This window comes from Loxodonta africana, chromosome 27, assembly GCF_030014295.1.
Source record: "Loxodonta africana isolate mLoxAfr1 chromosome 27, mLoxAfr1.hap2, whole genome shotgun sequence".
In the NCBI taxonomy this organism is placed as follows: domain Eukaryota; kingdom Metazoa; phylum Chordata; class Mammalia; order Proboscidea; family Elephantidae; genus Loxodonta; species Loxodonta africana.
Window position 1 is genome coordinate 29,067,764 of NC_087368.1, and position 17,436 is coordinate 29,085,199.

The following is a 17,436-nucleotide window of genomic DNA, read 5'->3' on the forward strand; positions in this document are numbered from 1 at the left end:
CCAGCATCCCTCTCCAACACATTGTCCAGTCCAATCCATGTCTGAAGAGTTGGCTTCAGGAGTGGTTCCTGTCCTGGGGCAACAGAAGGTCTGGGGGCCATGACCACCAGGATCCTTCCAGTCTCAGTCAGACCATTAAGTCTGGTCGTATGAGAATTTGGGGTCTGCCTCCCACTGTTCTCCTGCTCCCTCAGGGGTTCTCTGTTGTGTTCCCTGTCAGGGCAGTCATCGGTTGTAGCCGGGCACCATCTAGTTCTTCTGGCCTCAGGATGATGTAGTCGCTGGTTCATGTGGCCCTTTCTGTCTCTTGGGCTCGTAATTGCCTTGTGTCCTTGGTGTTCTTCATTCTCCTTTGATCCAGGTGGGTTGAGACCAATTGATGCATCTTAGATGGCTGCTTGCTAGCGTTTAAGACCCCAGACACCACTCTTCAAAGTGGGATGCAGAATGCTTTCTTAATAGATTTTATTATGCCAATTGACTTAGTTGTCCCCTGAAACCATGGTCCCCAGACCCCTGCCCCTGCTACGCTGGCCTTCGAAGCATTCAGTTTATTCAGGAAACTTCTTTGCTTTTGGTTTAGTCCAATTGTGCTGACCTCCCCTGTACTGTGTGCTGTCTTTCCCTTCACCCAAAATAGTTCTTATCTACTATCTAATTAGTGAGTACCCCTCTCCTACCCTCCCTCCTTCACCCCTCTCGTAACCACAAAAGAACGTTTTTTTCTCAGTTTAAACTATTTCTCAAGTTTTTATAATAGTGTTCTTCTACAATATTTGGTCTTTTGCAACTGACTAATTTCACTCAGCATAATGCCTTCCAGGCTCCTCCATGTTATGAAATGTTTCAGAGATTCGTCACTGTTCTTTATCGATGCGTAGTATTCCATTGTGTGAATATACCATAATTTATTTATCTATTCATCCGTTGATGGGCACCTTGGTTGCTTCCAGCTTTTTGCTGTTGCAAACAGTGCTGCAATAAACATGGGTGTGCATATATCTGTTCGTGTAAAGGCTCTTATTTCTCTAGGATATATTTCGAGGAGTGGGATTGCTGGATCGTATGGTAGTTCTATTTCTAGCTTTTTAAGGAAGGGCCAAATTGATTTCCAAAGTGCTTGTACCATTTGACATTCCCACCAGCAGTGTATAAGTGTTCCAATCTCTCCACAGCCTCTCCAACATTTATTATTTTGTGTTTTCTGGATTAATGCCAGCCTTGTTGGAGTGAGATGAAATCTCATTGTAGTTTTGATCTGCATTTCTCTAACGGCTAATGATCTTGAACATTTCCTCATATATCTGTTAGCTACCTGAATGTCTTCTTTAGTGAAGTGTCTGTTCATATCTTTTGCCCATTTTTTCATTGGGTTATCTGTCGTTTAGCAGTTGAGTTTTTGCGGTATTATGTAGATTTTAGAGATCAGGCTCGGATCAGAAATGTCATAGCTAAAAACTTTTTCCCAGTCTGTAGGTAGTCTTTTTACTGTTTTGGTGAAGTCTTTGGATGAGCATAGTGTTTGATTTTTAGGAGCTCCCAGTTATCTAGTTTTTCTTCTACGTTCTTTATAATGTTTTCTATGCTCTTTATGCCATGTATTAGGGCTCCTAACGTTGTCCCTATTTTTTCTTCCATGATCTTTAATGTTTTAGATTTTATGTTTAGGTCTTTGATCCATTTTGAGTTAGTTTTTGTGCATGGAGTGAGGTATGGGTCTTGTTTCATTTTTTTGCAGATGAATATCCAGCTATGCCAGCACCATTTGTTAAAAAGACTGTCTTTTCCCCCATTTAACTGTTTTGGGGCCTTTGTCAAATATCAACTGCTCATATGTGGGTGGATTTATGTCTGGATTCTCAATTCTGTTCCATTGGTCCATGTATCTGTTGTTGTACCAGTACCAGGCTGTTTTGATTACTGTGGCAGTATAATAGGTTCTAAAATCAAGTAAAGTAAGACCTCCTACTTTGTTCTTCTTTTTCAGTAATGCCTTATTTATCTGGGGCCTCTTTCCTTTCCATATGAAATTGGTGATTTGTTTCTCCATCTCATTAAAGAATGTCATTGGGATTTGGATTGGAATTGCATTAAATGTATAGATCGCTTTTGGTAGGATAGACATTTTTATAATGTTAAGTCTTCCTATCCATGAGCAAGGTATAGTCTTCCACTTATGTAAGTCTCTTTGGGTTTCTTGCAGAAGTGTACTGTAGTTTTCTTTGTATAAGGCTTTTACACCTCTGGTAAGATTTATTCCTAAGTATTTTATCTTCTTGGTGTCTACTGTAAATGCCATTGATTTGGTGATTTCCTCTTCGATGTTCTTTTTGTTGGTGTAGAGGAATCCAACTGATTTTTGTATGTTTATCTTGTATCCTGATACTCTGCTGAACTCTTCTATTAGTTTCAGTAGTTTTCTGGAGGATTCCTTAGGGTTTTCTGTGTATAAGATCATGTCATCTACAAATAGAGATACTTTGACTTCTTCCTTGCCAACCTGGATGCCCTCTATTTCTTCATCTAACCGAATTGCTCTGGTTAGGACTTCCAGCACAATGTTGAACAAGAGCGGTGATAAAGGGCATCCTTGTCTGGTTCCCGATCTCAATGGGAATGTTTTCAGGCTCTCTCCATCTAGGGTGATGTTGGCTGTTGGCTTTGTATAAATGCCCTTTATTATGTTGAGGAATTTTCCTTCTATTCCTATTTTGCTGAGAGTTTTTATCATGAATGAGTGTTGAATTTTGTCAAATGCCTTTTCTGCATCAATTGATAAAATCATGTGATTCTTATCTTTTGTTTTATTTATGTGCTGCATTACATTAATTGTTTTTCTAATGTGAACCATCCCTGCATACCTGGTATGAATCCCTCTTGGTCATGGTGAATTATCTTTTTGATATGTTGTTGAATTCTACTGGCTAATATTTTGTTGAGGATTTTTGCATCTACATTCATGAGGGATATAGGTCTATAATTTTCTTTTCTTGTGGTGTCTTTACCTGGTTTTGGTATCAGGGATATGGTAAGCCATGATATTTTTAATCACCTTACATGTATAGAAAAGCTGGACAATGAATAAGGAAGACCAAAGAAGAATCGATGGATTTGAATTGTGGTGTTGGTGAAGAATATTGACTATACCATGGACTGCCAGAAGAGCAAACAAATCTGTCTTGGAAGTAGTACTGCCAGAATGTTCCATAGAATGGAGGATGGCAAGACGTCATCTCACATACTTTGGGCATGTTATCAGGAGTGACCAGTCCCTGGAGAAGGACAGCATGTTTGGTAGAAATTCAGGAAAAAAAGAGGAAAACTTTCAATGAGATGAATTGACACAGTGGCTGAACAATGAGGTCAAACATTGTAATGATTGTGAGGATGGCACAGGACCTGGCAGTGTCTTGTTCCGCTGTGCATGAGGTTGCTATGAGTTGGAATCGATTCAATGGCACCTAACAACAACCACCACCACCCAGTTTTATTAAATGATAATAGACAGATACAATTTATAGTTTGGATAATGTTTCATTTACTACTATATTTCAGAGATGACAATACTGCTAAAATGGGCATTGTGATGGTATGGATCAAAAAGCCCAATCATTAGCTTGTATGTGAGATGCCATAATTTGGCATAAGAAACTCAATTTAAGAATACGATATGCAGGATAAAAAATAGAAAGTTGTGTAAAATTCAAAATTAACACAAGCTTCTGTAAGACTGGAACCATTCCTGAAGCCAACTCTCCAATCAAGGATTGGACTGGACTATAAGACAAAAAAAAAAAAATTTTTTTTTTTTTTATAAGACAGTAAATGACACCAATGAGGAGTGAGCTTCTTGGCTCAGATAGATACATGAGACTATGTGGGCAGCTCCTGTCTGGTGGTGAGATGAGAAGGCAGAGGGGGACAGGAGCTGATTGAATGGACACAGGGAGTACAGGGTAGAAAGAAGGAGTGTGCTGTCTTATTAGGGGGAAAGCAGCTAGGAATACATAGCAAGGCGTGTATAAGTTTTTTTATGAGATACTGACTTGATTTGTAAACTTTCACTTAAAGCACAATAAATAAATAAATAAGAAAAGTTTGTATATATTTTTCCTCCTCTCACATTTGGGAACCCAAATCTTTCTGTTTAGGTACCCTTCTCCCAGTGGGTTTCCAGTGTAAGTGTCTTAATGCTGCTGCCAACGTTACTGTATCACCCACTCCTTTAGGCCGCAAGCTGTTCAACTAAAACACATCTTGTCAACTTTTTTTGTGAAGTCTTTCGGCAACGAGCTTTATAGTTACATTACAGACTTTGGTGTTTGACAGGCCTGTGTTCAAATTCCGACTCCACCACTTTTTAGCAAAGTAGTTCATCTCTCTAAGCCTCAGTGCCCTTATTGGTATGAAGAACAATAGCAAGTCCCTCTTTCACATTTGCCAAGGAGCCTTGGTGGAGCAATCGGTTAAGCACTCAGCTGCTAACCGAAAGGTTTGCTGTTCAAACCTACCCAGGGGCTTCATGGAAGATCTGCTTCTGAAATGATTACAGTCTAGAAAACTGAATGGGGCAGTTCTTCTCTGTCATGTGGGGTCACTATGAGTCTAATCACCTCTATGGTCCCTAACAACAACAATTCAATCAGTCAATAGATACTTATCAAGCACTTCCAATTGTCAGACTTCTTTGTGTGAACAAATGAGATAGTGCCTCAATGTTATCTCTGGAGAGGACTCATCAGAAAGCCATTACATAGGCAGCTTTCAATAGAGAGTGAACATTACTCCAGGCAATGATGAATTTGTGATGTTCTCCTGCCTGTTATGGTGGTTGTTGAGACAGTTGACATTTCTGGCAAAATTCTCAAAACAAGCTTGTCCATGCTTTCTTAATTTCCTTTTTTTTTTTTCTTTTCCTTTTTATTATTTTTCCCTGGGTGTACACAATGCCACAAAAGTCAGTGATACTCTGTTTTGTCTTCTTTTCCCAGAATGGAATCTACTGAAAAGTGTGAAGTGGTAATTCAACATTTTAATGGAAAATATCTGAAAACACCACCAGGCATCCCAGGTAAGAAGTGCCATTAAATAGTCAGTAAATTGTGCCTAGGTGTATTGCTTCTATGCAAATCAGTGCACAACAAGATCCTTGACTGGTCCCTGGTAGGAAAAAGATTGCTTTTATAAATTTTTTTTTTTTTTAATCCTAAGTCACCGCTCATCTTTCTCAACACTACTGAAAACGTTTTGGTTATTCTTCTGTTATAAATTGAATTGTGTCCCCCCAAAATAAAAAAAACTGACTCATAGCAACCCTATGAGTTGTAAATATGTGTTGTAAATCCTAACCTCTATGCCTGTGGTTATAATCCCATTTGGGAATGGGTTGTCTTTGTTGTGTTGATGAGACAGGATTAGTATAGGGTGTGTTTAAAATCAATCTCTTTTGAGATATAAAAAATATTAAACAAGCAAACAAGAGAAGCAGAGATGGGGTCAGATAGATGCCAAGACACATGGAGATTTCCGAGGAACCAGGAAGCAGAAGCTAAAGAGACAAGGACCTTCCTCCAGAGTCAGAGAGAGAAAGCCTTCCCCTAAAGCTGGTGCTCTGAATTTGGACTTCTAGCCTCCTAAACTGTGAGAAAATAAATTTCACTTGTGGTATTTCTGTTATAGCAGCACTAGATACTAAGACATCTTCTTCGATGTTTCTTTTCAACGTCTGTTGCTGATTCCCTCAAGTGAGCTAGAAGGAAAACATAGCAAAGAATAGTTCAGAATGCGCACGAGGTGGAGGAAGTTTTTGACTCTTACTAATGTTGGTATCCTGATCTCTAGTTTACAAAATATCTAAACAGAGATACTCACGGTTTGATGCCAGTTCCCAAATGGTTTCTTACCAACCTGCAACAAGAAGAATACAGAAAGTGAGAGTAAACATTTAGAAACTTTTAATAGCAATTTGACATTGTCATAACATCTGAGTGCATAATATTATATTTCACAAAAATATCAATCATTGACAGATTAGAAATTAAACAAACAAAAAAAAAAACTGGACATTCATCACAGATAGTTTGCAAAGTCCTAATCTACCCTATCCCAGGGCATTTTATTTAGATTCTTAATGTTTTACACACCTCACAAAATGACATAGATTTATGTTATTAAGAATTATACTCAACATAATCGGATCGAATATACCATGTTTATCAGGGCCCAATCGCACAATGGTTAAGAGCTCAGCTGCTAACCAGGAGGTCAGCAGTTCGAATCCACCAGCTGCTCCTTGGAAATCCTACAGGGCAGTTCTACTCTGTCCTACAGGGTTGCTATGAGTCAAAATCCACTCAATGGCAAGAGGTTTGTTTTTTTAAAGCTGGAAATATCTCAACTTGCTATTTATATTAGCAAGTTTATAGTGGTGTATGTTCGTTGTTGTTAGGTGCTGCCAATTCGATTCCATCTCATCGGGATCCCATTTGACAGAGTAGAACTGCCCTGTAGGGTTTTCTAGGCTGTAGTCATTACAGCACCAGATTGCCAAGTTTTTGTCCCTCAGAGCTGCTGGGTGGATTTGAACCACCAGTCTTTTGGTTAGCAACAGAGTGCTTAACCGTTGTGCCACCAGGGCTCCTAGTAGTATATAGGGAAGGTACTTATTATTAGGTGGGAAAGTCTTGAAATGGATCTTACTTATGGTGTTAAAAAATAAATAAAGATTGAATGGAACACTAAAGTAAGAAGAATTACAACCAGCAGGTAAGAAAAAAATAAATAAATAAACCTGACTACTGCATGCTGGTTCATTTGCTGTTCTGTTTTCGGTGCTTCTCCGGGGAAAAAAGAAATAGTGATTTCTTCAATCCTACAATATTGTGCCTTTTGATCTCTAAATGCTGGATTTTAATCCCATTTGAAATACCTCTATTTAAACCCCTTCGTTGAGGCGTTCAAGGGTAAGGCATTTCAACCCGTTGCCATGGAGTTCCACCCTAGCAACCCTATAGGACAGAGTAGAGCTGCCCCACAGGGTTTCCAAGGAGCAGCTGATGGATTTGAACTGCCAGCCTTTTGTTAGCAGCCCAGCTCTCAGCCACTGTGCCACCTTAAAATATATTGAGGTTATGTAGAAGAGGAAGTGTGAACAAAAAGAGGAATATTTTTGTGGAGGGGTCAAGGGTCCTTCTTACTCTTGGTTGGTTTTTGGAGGATGTCGGGAAAGCAGAAAGTCCCTTCGGGTCAACGTTTTGGAGGAAGAACTGGAAAATACAAAAGTGCTGATCACTGGTTAACGAGTGAGTCAATATACAGTGAAGACTGCTCCTTAATTTGATTAGCTTCCATGTGTAAGATTCCCTTGAGAACTGAATGTATTATGATCCGGTTGGAGACATATGGTGTTGTTAAGAAAAGAGTTAGCAGTTTTCATCTCAGCATGTAAGCGGCCCTTGTATTTTTGGAGAAATACTTTTTTCCCTCCTTTTTAGCTTAAACAGTGAGCTCTGTGGCACAGTGGTTAAGCACTCGCCTGCTAATCAAAGGTCAGCAGTTTCAACCCACCAGCTGTTCCACTGGAGAAAGATGTGGCAGCCTGCTTCTATAAAGATTACAGCCTTGGAAACCCTACAGGGCAGTTCTATTCTGCCCTATAGGGTTGCTTTGTGCCACAACTGACTCGATGTTAACAGGTTTGTTTTAGCATAAACAGGCAATTTCAAGATACTCTGTTCAGCCCTATCGTTGAATAAAAGAGTTGAATTGTTAGTGGCTTTTTTTCCCCTTATCTTTTTTTTTTATCTAAAAGATGCCTATTTATATAGAAGGCACTCAAAGTAATATAAAAAAAAATAAAGAATAAGCAAGCTGTGTAGAAATTAGTGTTGATTCACGTTTCAATACAGGTCTCAGGTTTTTTTGTTTTTGTTTTTTGATTTTCTCCTTTTTGGAAAAAGACATTGAAATCTTTCTTGGCCTGATTAATTTGAAAGGATTTTATTTGGTTCTTTCCATAGAACAGACAACTAACTAATAGAATTGAAAGCTAAAGACGAAAAAAGTCACTACAATCCCCAAATATTTGGATATACTTCCTGAACACTCTGCTGCAATACTGACCTATCTAATATCATAGCTACACCCAATGGAAACATTGTGAATAGCAAGAACTTAGGAGTTTCTCACTCACTTTTATCTCGAGGGAGCATGAGAGGCAAACTAATTACACTCCGTGATAAAACTCTTAAGAGATATAACTTTATGCTTCTGAGATTTGAACTCAACATAATAGAATTAAATATATGATATCGATTATCATCAGTTCTTGAATTTGCTCATTTATGCATTACTTGGGAAGCTAAATAGAGTTTAATAAGTGTTTCAAATACTAACTGAAGATATTTAATCTTTGATATTTAAATTTAATGAGGAATAAAAAAAGACATAAGGCAAGGTGTGGGTATTTTGGAAGGTACAGTAGTAAAATGTCCTCATTGGGGTGCATTTGCGGAGTCATGAGACCAAAACTCAGTGCATTTACTGAGTCATAGTGACCCTATAGCACAGATTAGAACTGCCCTATAGGAGTTTCCAAAGAGCAGCTGGTAGATTTGAACCTTTCAGTTAGTAGCCATAGCTCTCAACCACTTAACCACTGGGCCACCAGGACTCCTAGTCATGAAAAGTCATGAGAGGTGTATAATCAAATTTGCCTGTATGTGGGGAGTCCAAGGCAACTGGTTTTGGTTGTTGTGTGAGTTTATTGGCTCTCATCGTTTTTTTGTCAGAACTAACTCGATGGCACCTGACAACAACAACAGTTGAAATAATACTTTGAGAAACTTGTATGTTAATCTAATTTTCTATTCTATTTGGTCGTGGATCCTAAAGATTGAGACTGAGATGTCACCTTGAGCCCTGATGTGACACTGAAACCCATTCATCTGATATTTTCAAAAAAAACTGCCTAGTTGCCTAACATTTTTTAATACTACTGTATCTTTGGAGAGATTGTCCTTGCTTGTAGGTATGGTAATTAAAACCAGTTCTTTATAGTTGGACTGACCCACCTGCAACTAAAGTAGAATTCAAAAACTTATAAAAATCTCAAGGTTCTGCATTATCAAGGTTAGCATCTTTGAATTCAGAGATCGGTAGCTTTGTAAAGTTGCCTATTGATGGTTTCAATACAATGATTTAAGGTTGTGTGGATGAGGGAACCTCAATGATCCAGTAGGTACCTGAGATCCTCAGGCCCTAGGAAAGATGTTAACAAGGTTGCATATTAAATCAATTACCTTCTTCTCACACTAGAGCCTTGCTTTCCACTCTGCTGGAAGCAAGTAGAGAGCAAATGGTGCCATGTTCACATTGCTTCCTTCTCCATTTAGGGACAACTTGGGAAAACATGTATGTGTCATGGGTAAATGTAGTACCATTTTGATTTCTGTCATTCTTGACAATAACAATTGCTCTTAAAAGAGATACAAAGCCAATTATTTTTCTTGAGAATGATTGTTGAGTTTCCAAATTATCTACTGTGGCATTTCTACAAAAGGGTAAGGGAAAAAAAAACCTACTCCAACCCCATACTTTGACACTGCTCTGAATTTCAAATTCTAAAACCATGATGGTGTTAGGTGCCTCTGAGTCAATTTCGACTCCTAGTGACCCAGTGTGATAGAGTAGAACTTCCCCATAGGGTTTTCTTGTCTGTAGTCTTTATGGAAGTAGGTCTTTCTCCCACGGAACTGCTTGGTGGATTTGAACCATCAACCTTTTAGTTAGCAGTGAGCGCTAACAATTTGTACCACCAGTGCCGTAGTTAGGGATATTTGAAAGGACATGTAACATTGTCCATATTTATTTTGCTGAGCTCCTTTTTATTTGAGTCGTTCTAGGAACTATTTACTCATTAAATATGATTCAATTCCTGTTAGACTGTGAGCTGGAAGGGAACTTTGTAGATATCTTCATTTGGACCATACTTCCTCTCCCTGGGTCTAAAATTAATGAATACATCATGGATCATAGATGCTTATTAGAACCAGAGTTGGTGTGCCCTGTACACCTTGGTTTATAATATTATTCCCCAGATTTTGGTTCCCTGGGTCAACAAAGCTCAGTATGCATGCCATAAATCAAATTATCTGAGTTCTGGTATATATGGAACAGGAAGTTAATAAGATCAGGCATCTGTGTTGTTACTGGTAGGTGGGAAGGACTTAAAGAAGAGGCCAAAAGGTGTGTGTTAAACAGTGTAATCATTCGAATGCTGAAGCTATCAGCTGAAAGAGAGCATCCGGTATATTCTCCCTCCCCTACAGGGAAAAGAAGACACGGTGTACCATAAATGTTGCATGTCCTACACATCAATCCTGATGTTTCTGGACAAAATGGAGGATGATTAGTTGCTTGCCTGTCTAACCCCAGACATTTCTTTGTCCCATAATAAATTGCTTAGCAACACTGTGCAGCCCCAAAGCGTTCCATCTTTAAACCTCTGACAAAAGCAAAGGGAAAGTTCGCAGACACTTCAGGAATCTGTTGAGCAGAAGCTTGAAAGGCTCGCTCTCAGAGAGCCCCAGTGCAGAGCCATGGACCATGTGGAAAGGCCTCCACGTGTAAGGACGTGTATTGATGAACAGAACGTGCAGGCTGGTTTGTGGAAAAGTCAGTCACATGTTGCTCCCAAACTAGATTTGTGCTGTTAGCACCTGTGCTTATCAGTGGGGCAGTCTTTGCAGAAGAAAATGGAATAACCCACTTTTGATATTATTTTCTTACTCTTTCTAATCCCAATTGAACTCCACGAAGTAGGGGAAGGTTGAAAGGGAGCTCACCACATTATGGGACCTTTTAAATTTTAACAACTGTGACCAAGAGAAATTTGGACAAGTAACTAAGCACTTAAAGGAATCATGTTTTTCTAAAAAATAAAATAAAACTTGTGTGCCTCCTTGATATTTTGGCATATAGCTTACTGTATGTGTTTATGTAAATAAAAATGTGTATGATTGTGGGTGTATATGTATAACTCCTGGGAACTTGTGAAGAAAAATATTTATAATCTGATAATGTTTTATTTTTTTCATTTAATCTGATAATAAATAAAATAAATATTGTTTGTTTAAGTTTAAAACTTCTCCCAAGATAGAGTATCAACAATGTACTTAAATGAAATTTATACTAAAGACAGGATTCCAAAATATGGGTATGTGAGCAAAAATTTTAAAATTTTTATCAATGGAAAGTGTTGCAGAGTACCATTGTTTCCTCAGTGGTAAACGATTTGCCACCAAGTAGACTCTGACTCATGGTGATCCTATGTGTGTCAGAGTGAAACTGTGCTCCATAGGGTTTTTCAATGACTAATTTTCTTGGAAGTAGATTACCGGGCCTTTCTTCTCAGGTACCTCTAGATGGCCTTGAACCTCCGGCCTTTCGGTTAGCATCCTAGAGCATTACCATCTGTACTATCCAGGGATTCCTCCTCTAGGGTACCAGTCTGTTAAGTCCATAAATGCAACTGGAGTTGCAAAAAAGGCAACGAATAGGAAAATACTATGATGTACAGTTTGGCAAAAATATATTTTTTGTCTTGCTTGGGTGAGGCATTGTCCAAATCTGTGTTTTGTTTTGTTTTGTTTTTTCCATTTTTGTGAAACTAAACCAACATTTAAATAACAAGTCTTGTCAACACTACAGGCCTCAACTGGGTATCAGTTTAGATTTCTCTTTAGTAAGCGGTCTTTTGCAATACTTAGAAGCTGCTTTCTATGAAGCCTCTCATTTGTAACATTAGTAATGCCTTTTAGATCATTTCTGTGTATGAAACATGGAGCTAGTTGTTTCATGATGAAGCAACCTTAGAATATTGTTACTGAACTTCACAACTTCATGGTCAACACAGCCTAAGAATCTGTGTCAATCCTATAGAAATGGACTTGGTCAGTCATTTCTCAAACTTTTTATGGTGCTATACCTGCTATTGTGAAGGTAAACACAGCATGAGTTAGATATGGGAGAAAGGAGGCTGAGAGGATTCAATTTCTAAATCTGAATAATGAGAAGCTAGATAAAGAAGGCACAGAGGGTCATTTTCAGGTGAGTGGAAATGGTTGGAGTGAGTTTTGTGCCTTGTATCAGGTCCCCTCTACACACCTGTGATTTCAGCTGCAGCTGAGGTGGCCAGTCTCTCTGCGCCCTGGAAGCATCTCCCGTCATCTACCTTGTTTCTCCAATTTTCCACCTTGGGACAAAATCCATAAAATCTTACTCATTCTGACGGAGGCCATCTGCAAACTTTGGGACAGTTATCGCACCTTGGGACAACCCTCAATCAGTGGGTTATGGGGGTCAGTTGATTAGGTTCCAGCCTCTGACCTTTGGAGGGACAATTCTGAGGCATGTTCTGTAGGGCTTGTTGGGGGGATGCCACAATGGTAACAAGCTCTACAAGGCACCCTTTATTGGCATTTTTTTCCTTCCCGTCTTCCTTCCCTTCTGAATCGTATCTACTTCTTGGGATCACCTCCCCATTAAACTACCTTGTCCAGGACTCTGATTTTAGGGAATTCAAATTAAGATGGGTGCTTTAGGGGTTGTGGTGGGAAACTGCTTTTTGATTTAAAACTGATGGTCATACAAGAAGGTAGACCCAGCTAAAGTAGTCAACTGAATTTCATGGGCCAAATATACTGTTTTCATTATTATTTTAACAGCAGAGATTCCGAACCACATAGTAGGGGTGATGAAGGTAAGTACCGGTGGTAGGAAGCAGTTGGTAAGCCAGGTGTGAAATTTAGCAAGAAAGGGATGACGGAAGATAGGGACAAAGTGCTGTCAGGGCAGGGCTGACCTCAGAACAAGTGAGGGCATAAAGGGATGGATAATTGATGAAAACAGTGAGGGACTGAGAGGCTGAAAAGCAATCACTGTGCTAGCAAAGTGAAGATGAGGTACAGACATAGAAAATTTAGGTCACAGAGAAGAGACTTTTTGAGTTTTGGGTAGTGGATAAATGTAGAGTGATGGCATTGATAATGAGGTCTTAATGTTTTGGAGCCCTGGTGGGATTGTGGTTAAGAGCTCAGCTGGTAACCTTGGAAACCCTATGGGGCAGTTCTACTCTGTCCTATAGAGTTGCTATGAGTCAGAATCAACGCAACCACAATGAGGTTTTTTTAATGTGTTGGCTGAGGTGACATGGAAACCATCTTATGCTGAGCAAAAACCCGAAAAACCAAACCCACTGCCTTCAAGTCGATTCTGACTCATAGCAACCCTATAGGACAGAGTAGAACTGTCTTATAGAGCTTCCAAGGAGCACCTGGTGGATTTGAACTGCCGACTTTTTGGTTAGCAGCCGTAGAACTTAACCACTATGCGACCGGGGTTTCCTATGCTGGGCAAGTGGAGTGGTTAGAGTGTTGGAAGGCTTACAACAGTCCAGATTTACTTACTTAATCCCACACTGCCCTTGACTTTCTCCTGAACCTCTAAGAGCGAGTTAAGTTGGAGCAGGTTTGGTGGGTGCCGGTTTGATAGGAGCAGGGTAAGAGGCACCAACAGTGGTGAAGTAATAATTGTTCTATTTTTTTTGATTCTGAGTTTTCCAACTCAGGGTCTTTTTCATCTTTGTACCTTCAAGGGCTGTGCACTGAGCTCAGTGTAGGTTTTCAGTAAGTGTTCTTTTGAGTTGATGAGTAATTCCGTAAATTGAATAACCAGCATACTTTGTTTTTTGTTTTGTTATATTGTGCTTTGATGAAAGTTTACAAAGCAAACTAATTTTCCGTTCAACAATTTGTACACAGAATGTTCCAAGACATTTGTCACAGCCCCCTCAATGTGTCAACACTCATTCCATTTCCACCCTGGGTTCCCTGTTACCTTTCATTAGGTTTTCCTACCCCTTTCTGCCTTTTCATTTTTGCCTTTGGGCAGATTTTGCCCTTTTGGTTTCATCTAATTAACTGTTCTAAGGAGCTCAGTCTTCTTAGGTGTTTTTGTTTATTCTGTAGGCCTGTCTACTGTGTGGCTAAAAGGTGGTTTCCAGTGGTGGCTTCGGTTCCATGTTAGCAGGGTGTCTTAGGACCATAGTCTTAGGGGTTCCTCCAGTCTTTATCAGACTAGTAAGTCTGGTCTTTTTTATGGATTTGATTTTTCTTCTACACAGGGCTCTTTATTGTGATCCTGGTCAAAGTGGTCACTAGTGGTAGCCGGGCATCATCTGGTTCTTCTGGTCTTGGGTTCGTGCAGGCTGTGGTTCCTGTGATCCATTAGTCTTTTAGCCTAATTGCTCTCTTGAGTCTTTGGTGTTGTCCATTCTCTTTTGCCCCAGCTTGGATGAGACCAATAGTTGTATCTTAGATGGCCACTTGCAAGCTTTTAAGACTCCAAATGCTACGCACTAAAGTCAGATATAGAACCTTGTGTTTGTGAACTATGTTATACCAATTGACATAGATGTTCCCTGAGTCTATGGTCCTTAGTCTTCAAATCTAGCAACTTCGTGCTGTGAGGTGTTTGGTTGTGTCTGGGAAGTTTCCATGACTGTGCCCGTTGTGTGCTCTAGTGTTTGTATTAATATGCATGCAGCATCTACTAATGGCTATGTAATAATATCCTCAACCCAACAAATATCTGCAGGTGGGTGTGCCCCCTTGGACCCTCCTACTCCTCTTTAGCATACCTGTCCACCTATATCCCTTCATAGATTATTGTTTGTTAATACTAGTTTTGCAGGGTTGTCTATGTTATGGTAATTACTGTGATTATCCTTTATTCTTGCATTCACCTCAGTGCCTTTCTTTGCCTTGGTCCTGTTATGCTGACTTACCCCTTATTGTGTAATGCCTTTCCCTTCACCAATATTAGCATGTGTCTTCTTTCTAGTCACTGATTTTCCCTCCCTCCCCCTCCCATCCCTGGTAATGATCAAAGAATGTGTGTGTATGTGTGTGTGTAACCCTTTTCTTGAATTTTATAGCAGTTAAAAAAAGTTGCCATCAGTTCGATTTTGACTCATAGCGACCCTATAAAACAGAGTAGAACTACCCCATAGGATTTCCAAGGAGTGGCTGGTGAATTCAAACTGCCAACCTTTTGGTTAGCAGCCATAGCTCTTAACTACTGTGCCAACCAGGGCTCCTTTTGTCATAGTAGTCTCATGCAATATTTGTCATTTCGTGATTGACTTATTTCTCTCAGCATTATGTCCTCCAAGTGCATCCATGTTGTGAGATGGTTCCTGGATTCATTGTTATTCTTCATCATTACATAGTATTCCATTGTGTGTAATGTGCCACACTTTGTTTATCCATTCATCTGTTGATGGGCACATAGGTTGCTTCCATCTTCTTGCTATTGTGACTAGTGCTGTAATAAACACATGAGTGCATATGTCTATTAGTGTCATGGTTCTTATTTCCCTGGGTTTTATATACCTAGGAATAGGATTGCTGGATCATATGGTATTTTTATTTCTAGCTTTTTAAGGAAGTGCCACACCATTTTCCATAGTGGTTGTACTATTTTACATTCCCACCAGAAGTGTATAAGAGTTCCAATTTCCCCACAACCTCACCAGCATTTGTTGTCTTCTGTTTTTTTTTTTTGATTAGTGCCATTATTGTTGGGATGAAATGGTATCTCATTGTAGTTTTCATTTGCATCTCTCTGGTGGCTAACGATGGCAAGCATTTCTCCATGTGTTTGCTTGCCACCTGAATGTCTTCTTTGATGAAATGCATGTTCATATCTTTTGCCGATTTTTTAATCGGAGCATCAGTTTGTTGTTGAGATGTTGAAGGTTTCTATAACTTTTAGAGATTAGTCCCTTGTTGGATATGCTGTAGCCAAAATTTTTTTCCCCAGTCTGTAGGTTCTCTTTACTTTTTTGGAGAAACCTTTTGTTGAACATAGGTGTTTAATTTTTGGAGGTCCCATTTATCTAGTATATCTTCTGCTGTTTGTGCATTTTTAATTATGTTTGGTATGCTATTTATGCCATGCATTAGGGCTCCTAGCTTAGTCCCCATTTTTTCTTCCATGATCTTTATAGTTTTAGGTTTTATATTGAGATCTTTAATCCATTTTGAGTTGATTTTTGTGTATGGGGTGAGGTATGGTTCTTGTTTCATTTTTCTAAGGTAGATACCCAGTTTTGCCAGCACCTTTTGTTAAAGAGACTCTGCCTTCCCCATTTAACGGACTCTGGCCCTTTATTGAAGATCAGCTGTCTGTAGGTGGATGGATTTACTTCTGGGTTCTCAATTCTGGTCCATTGGTCTGTGTGTCCATCATTGTACATACTTTGCTTTTAACGAACTTCCTGAGGGAGTATGAAGGAGGCATAGCCCTTGATGAACAATCATGAAAGCAACTTGGAGGAAAGCTTTGAGGAAAATCTTCAAATAAATGTTCAAAAGAGTCAGAAACTTATTCCATTGAGAAAGATTCCAGTTGCTTTTTGAAAAACCTCATTTTTCCAGTGCTGCTTTTCAAGGTATTCTGCAGGCAGCCTTATTGTTATTTCTTTGAAGAACTCAATCTTGGACAGAACAATGATGAATTTTGTTTTCTGACATGGCAAATTGCCTTCCCTAATTTATATTGAATAATGTCAAGATCTTAATTTTTTGCCATTGGAACTAGTTAAGCACTGTTATTATTAAGCTGCAGTTTTTTTCCCCCTACAGAAAAATGTAAATATCTCAAAAATAAACAAGAGCGTTTTTTGATCTATGGTTTTGCTCCCTTTGGCGTAAATTCACATCCCTCCCTGCCTAGTGGAAATACCACATTCCTCTTATAATAATATAATGTAATATAATCTATATTTTTATCAGTAGGATATGGTTTTATCAATAGAATATGGTAAATATGTTCTACTGTCCATATCTTTTGTTATACTTAGATATAAAGTACCAATGAGTACTGACAGAATTTGTTTGGAGACTGTGTTTGGCCCCAGGATCCAGTTGTTGAACGCAGTGGTAATTTCATGGGCTAGAAAAGAGGGTTGAGGATATTTTCTATATATCTCCAGAATCATGAGCCTTCTTTATCGATTATTTCTAAAATAGAAATTCCATTCAGATCTGCACAAAGTTTCTACATTGAAGATTTCAATATAAAAACTTAGAAAATAAATAATAAAACCTTTCATTTTATTTCTGAAATGATGTTGGGATTTGCCTTCTGTCAGTATCACTAATTAGTAGTTAAGGCATTGAGTGTCTGTCCGAATGAGTCCTATTAGCAAGCCACGAGGGTTGAGGGGCTTAAGTCCAATTACGACACAAGCCAGGGAAACAAAACACTGAATAATTAAGTAATTAGTGCATTTCCAAATGTATAATCTCATTTAATAGCATTGACTTAGAAACAAATTCTAACCATGTTTGAATGAATGGATAGTATATTAAA

The 17,436-nt window shown here is 39.0% G+C and overlaps 1 protein-coding gene across 1 annotated transcript in view; it reads left to right on the top strand.

Annotated features, from left to right (window-relative positions):
- Positions 1–17,436, top strand: part of LOC135228767 (RNA-binding motif, single-stranded-interacting protein 3-like) — a 144,200-nt gene that overhangs the window by 18,940 nt on the left and 107,824 nt on the right. Inside the window, exon 2 of the mRNA XM_064277424.1 lies at positions 4,992–5,071. Within this exon, the coding sequence (XP_064133494.1) occupies positions 4,992–5,071 (80 nt within the window). The remainder of the gene's footprint in view (positions 1–4,991; positions 5,072–17,436) is intronic.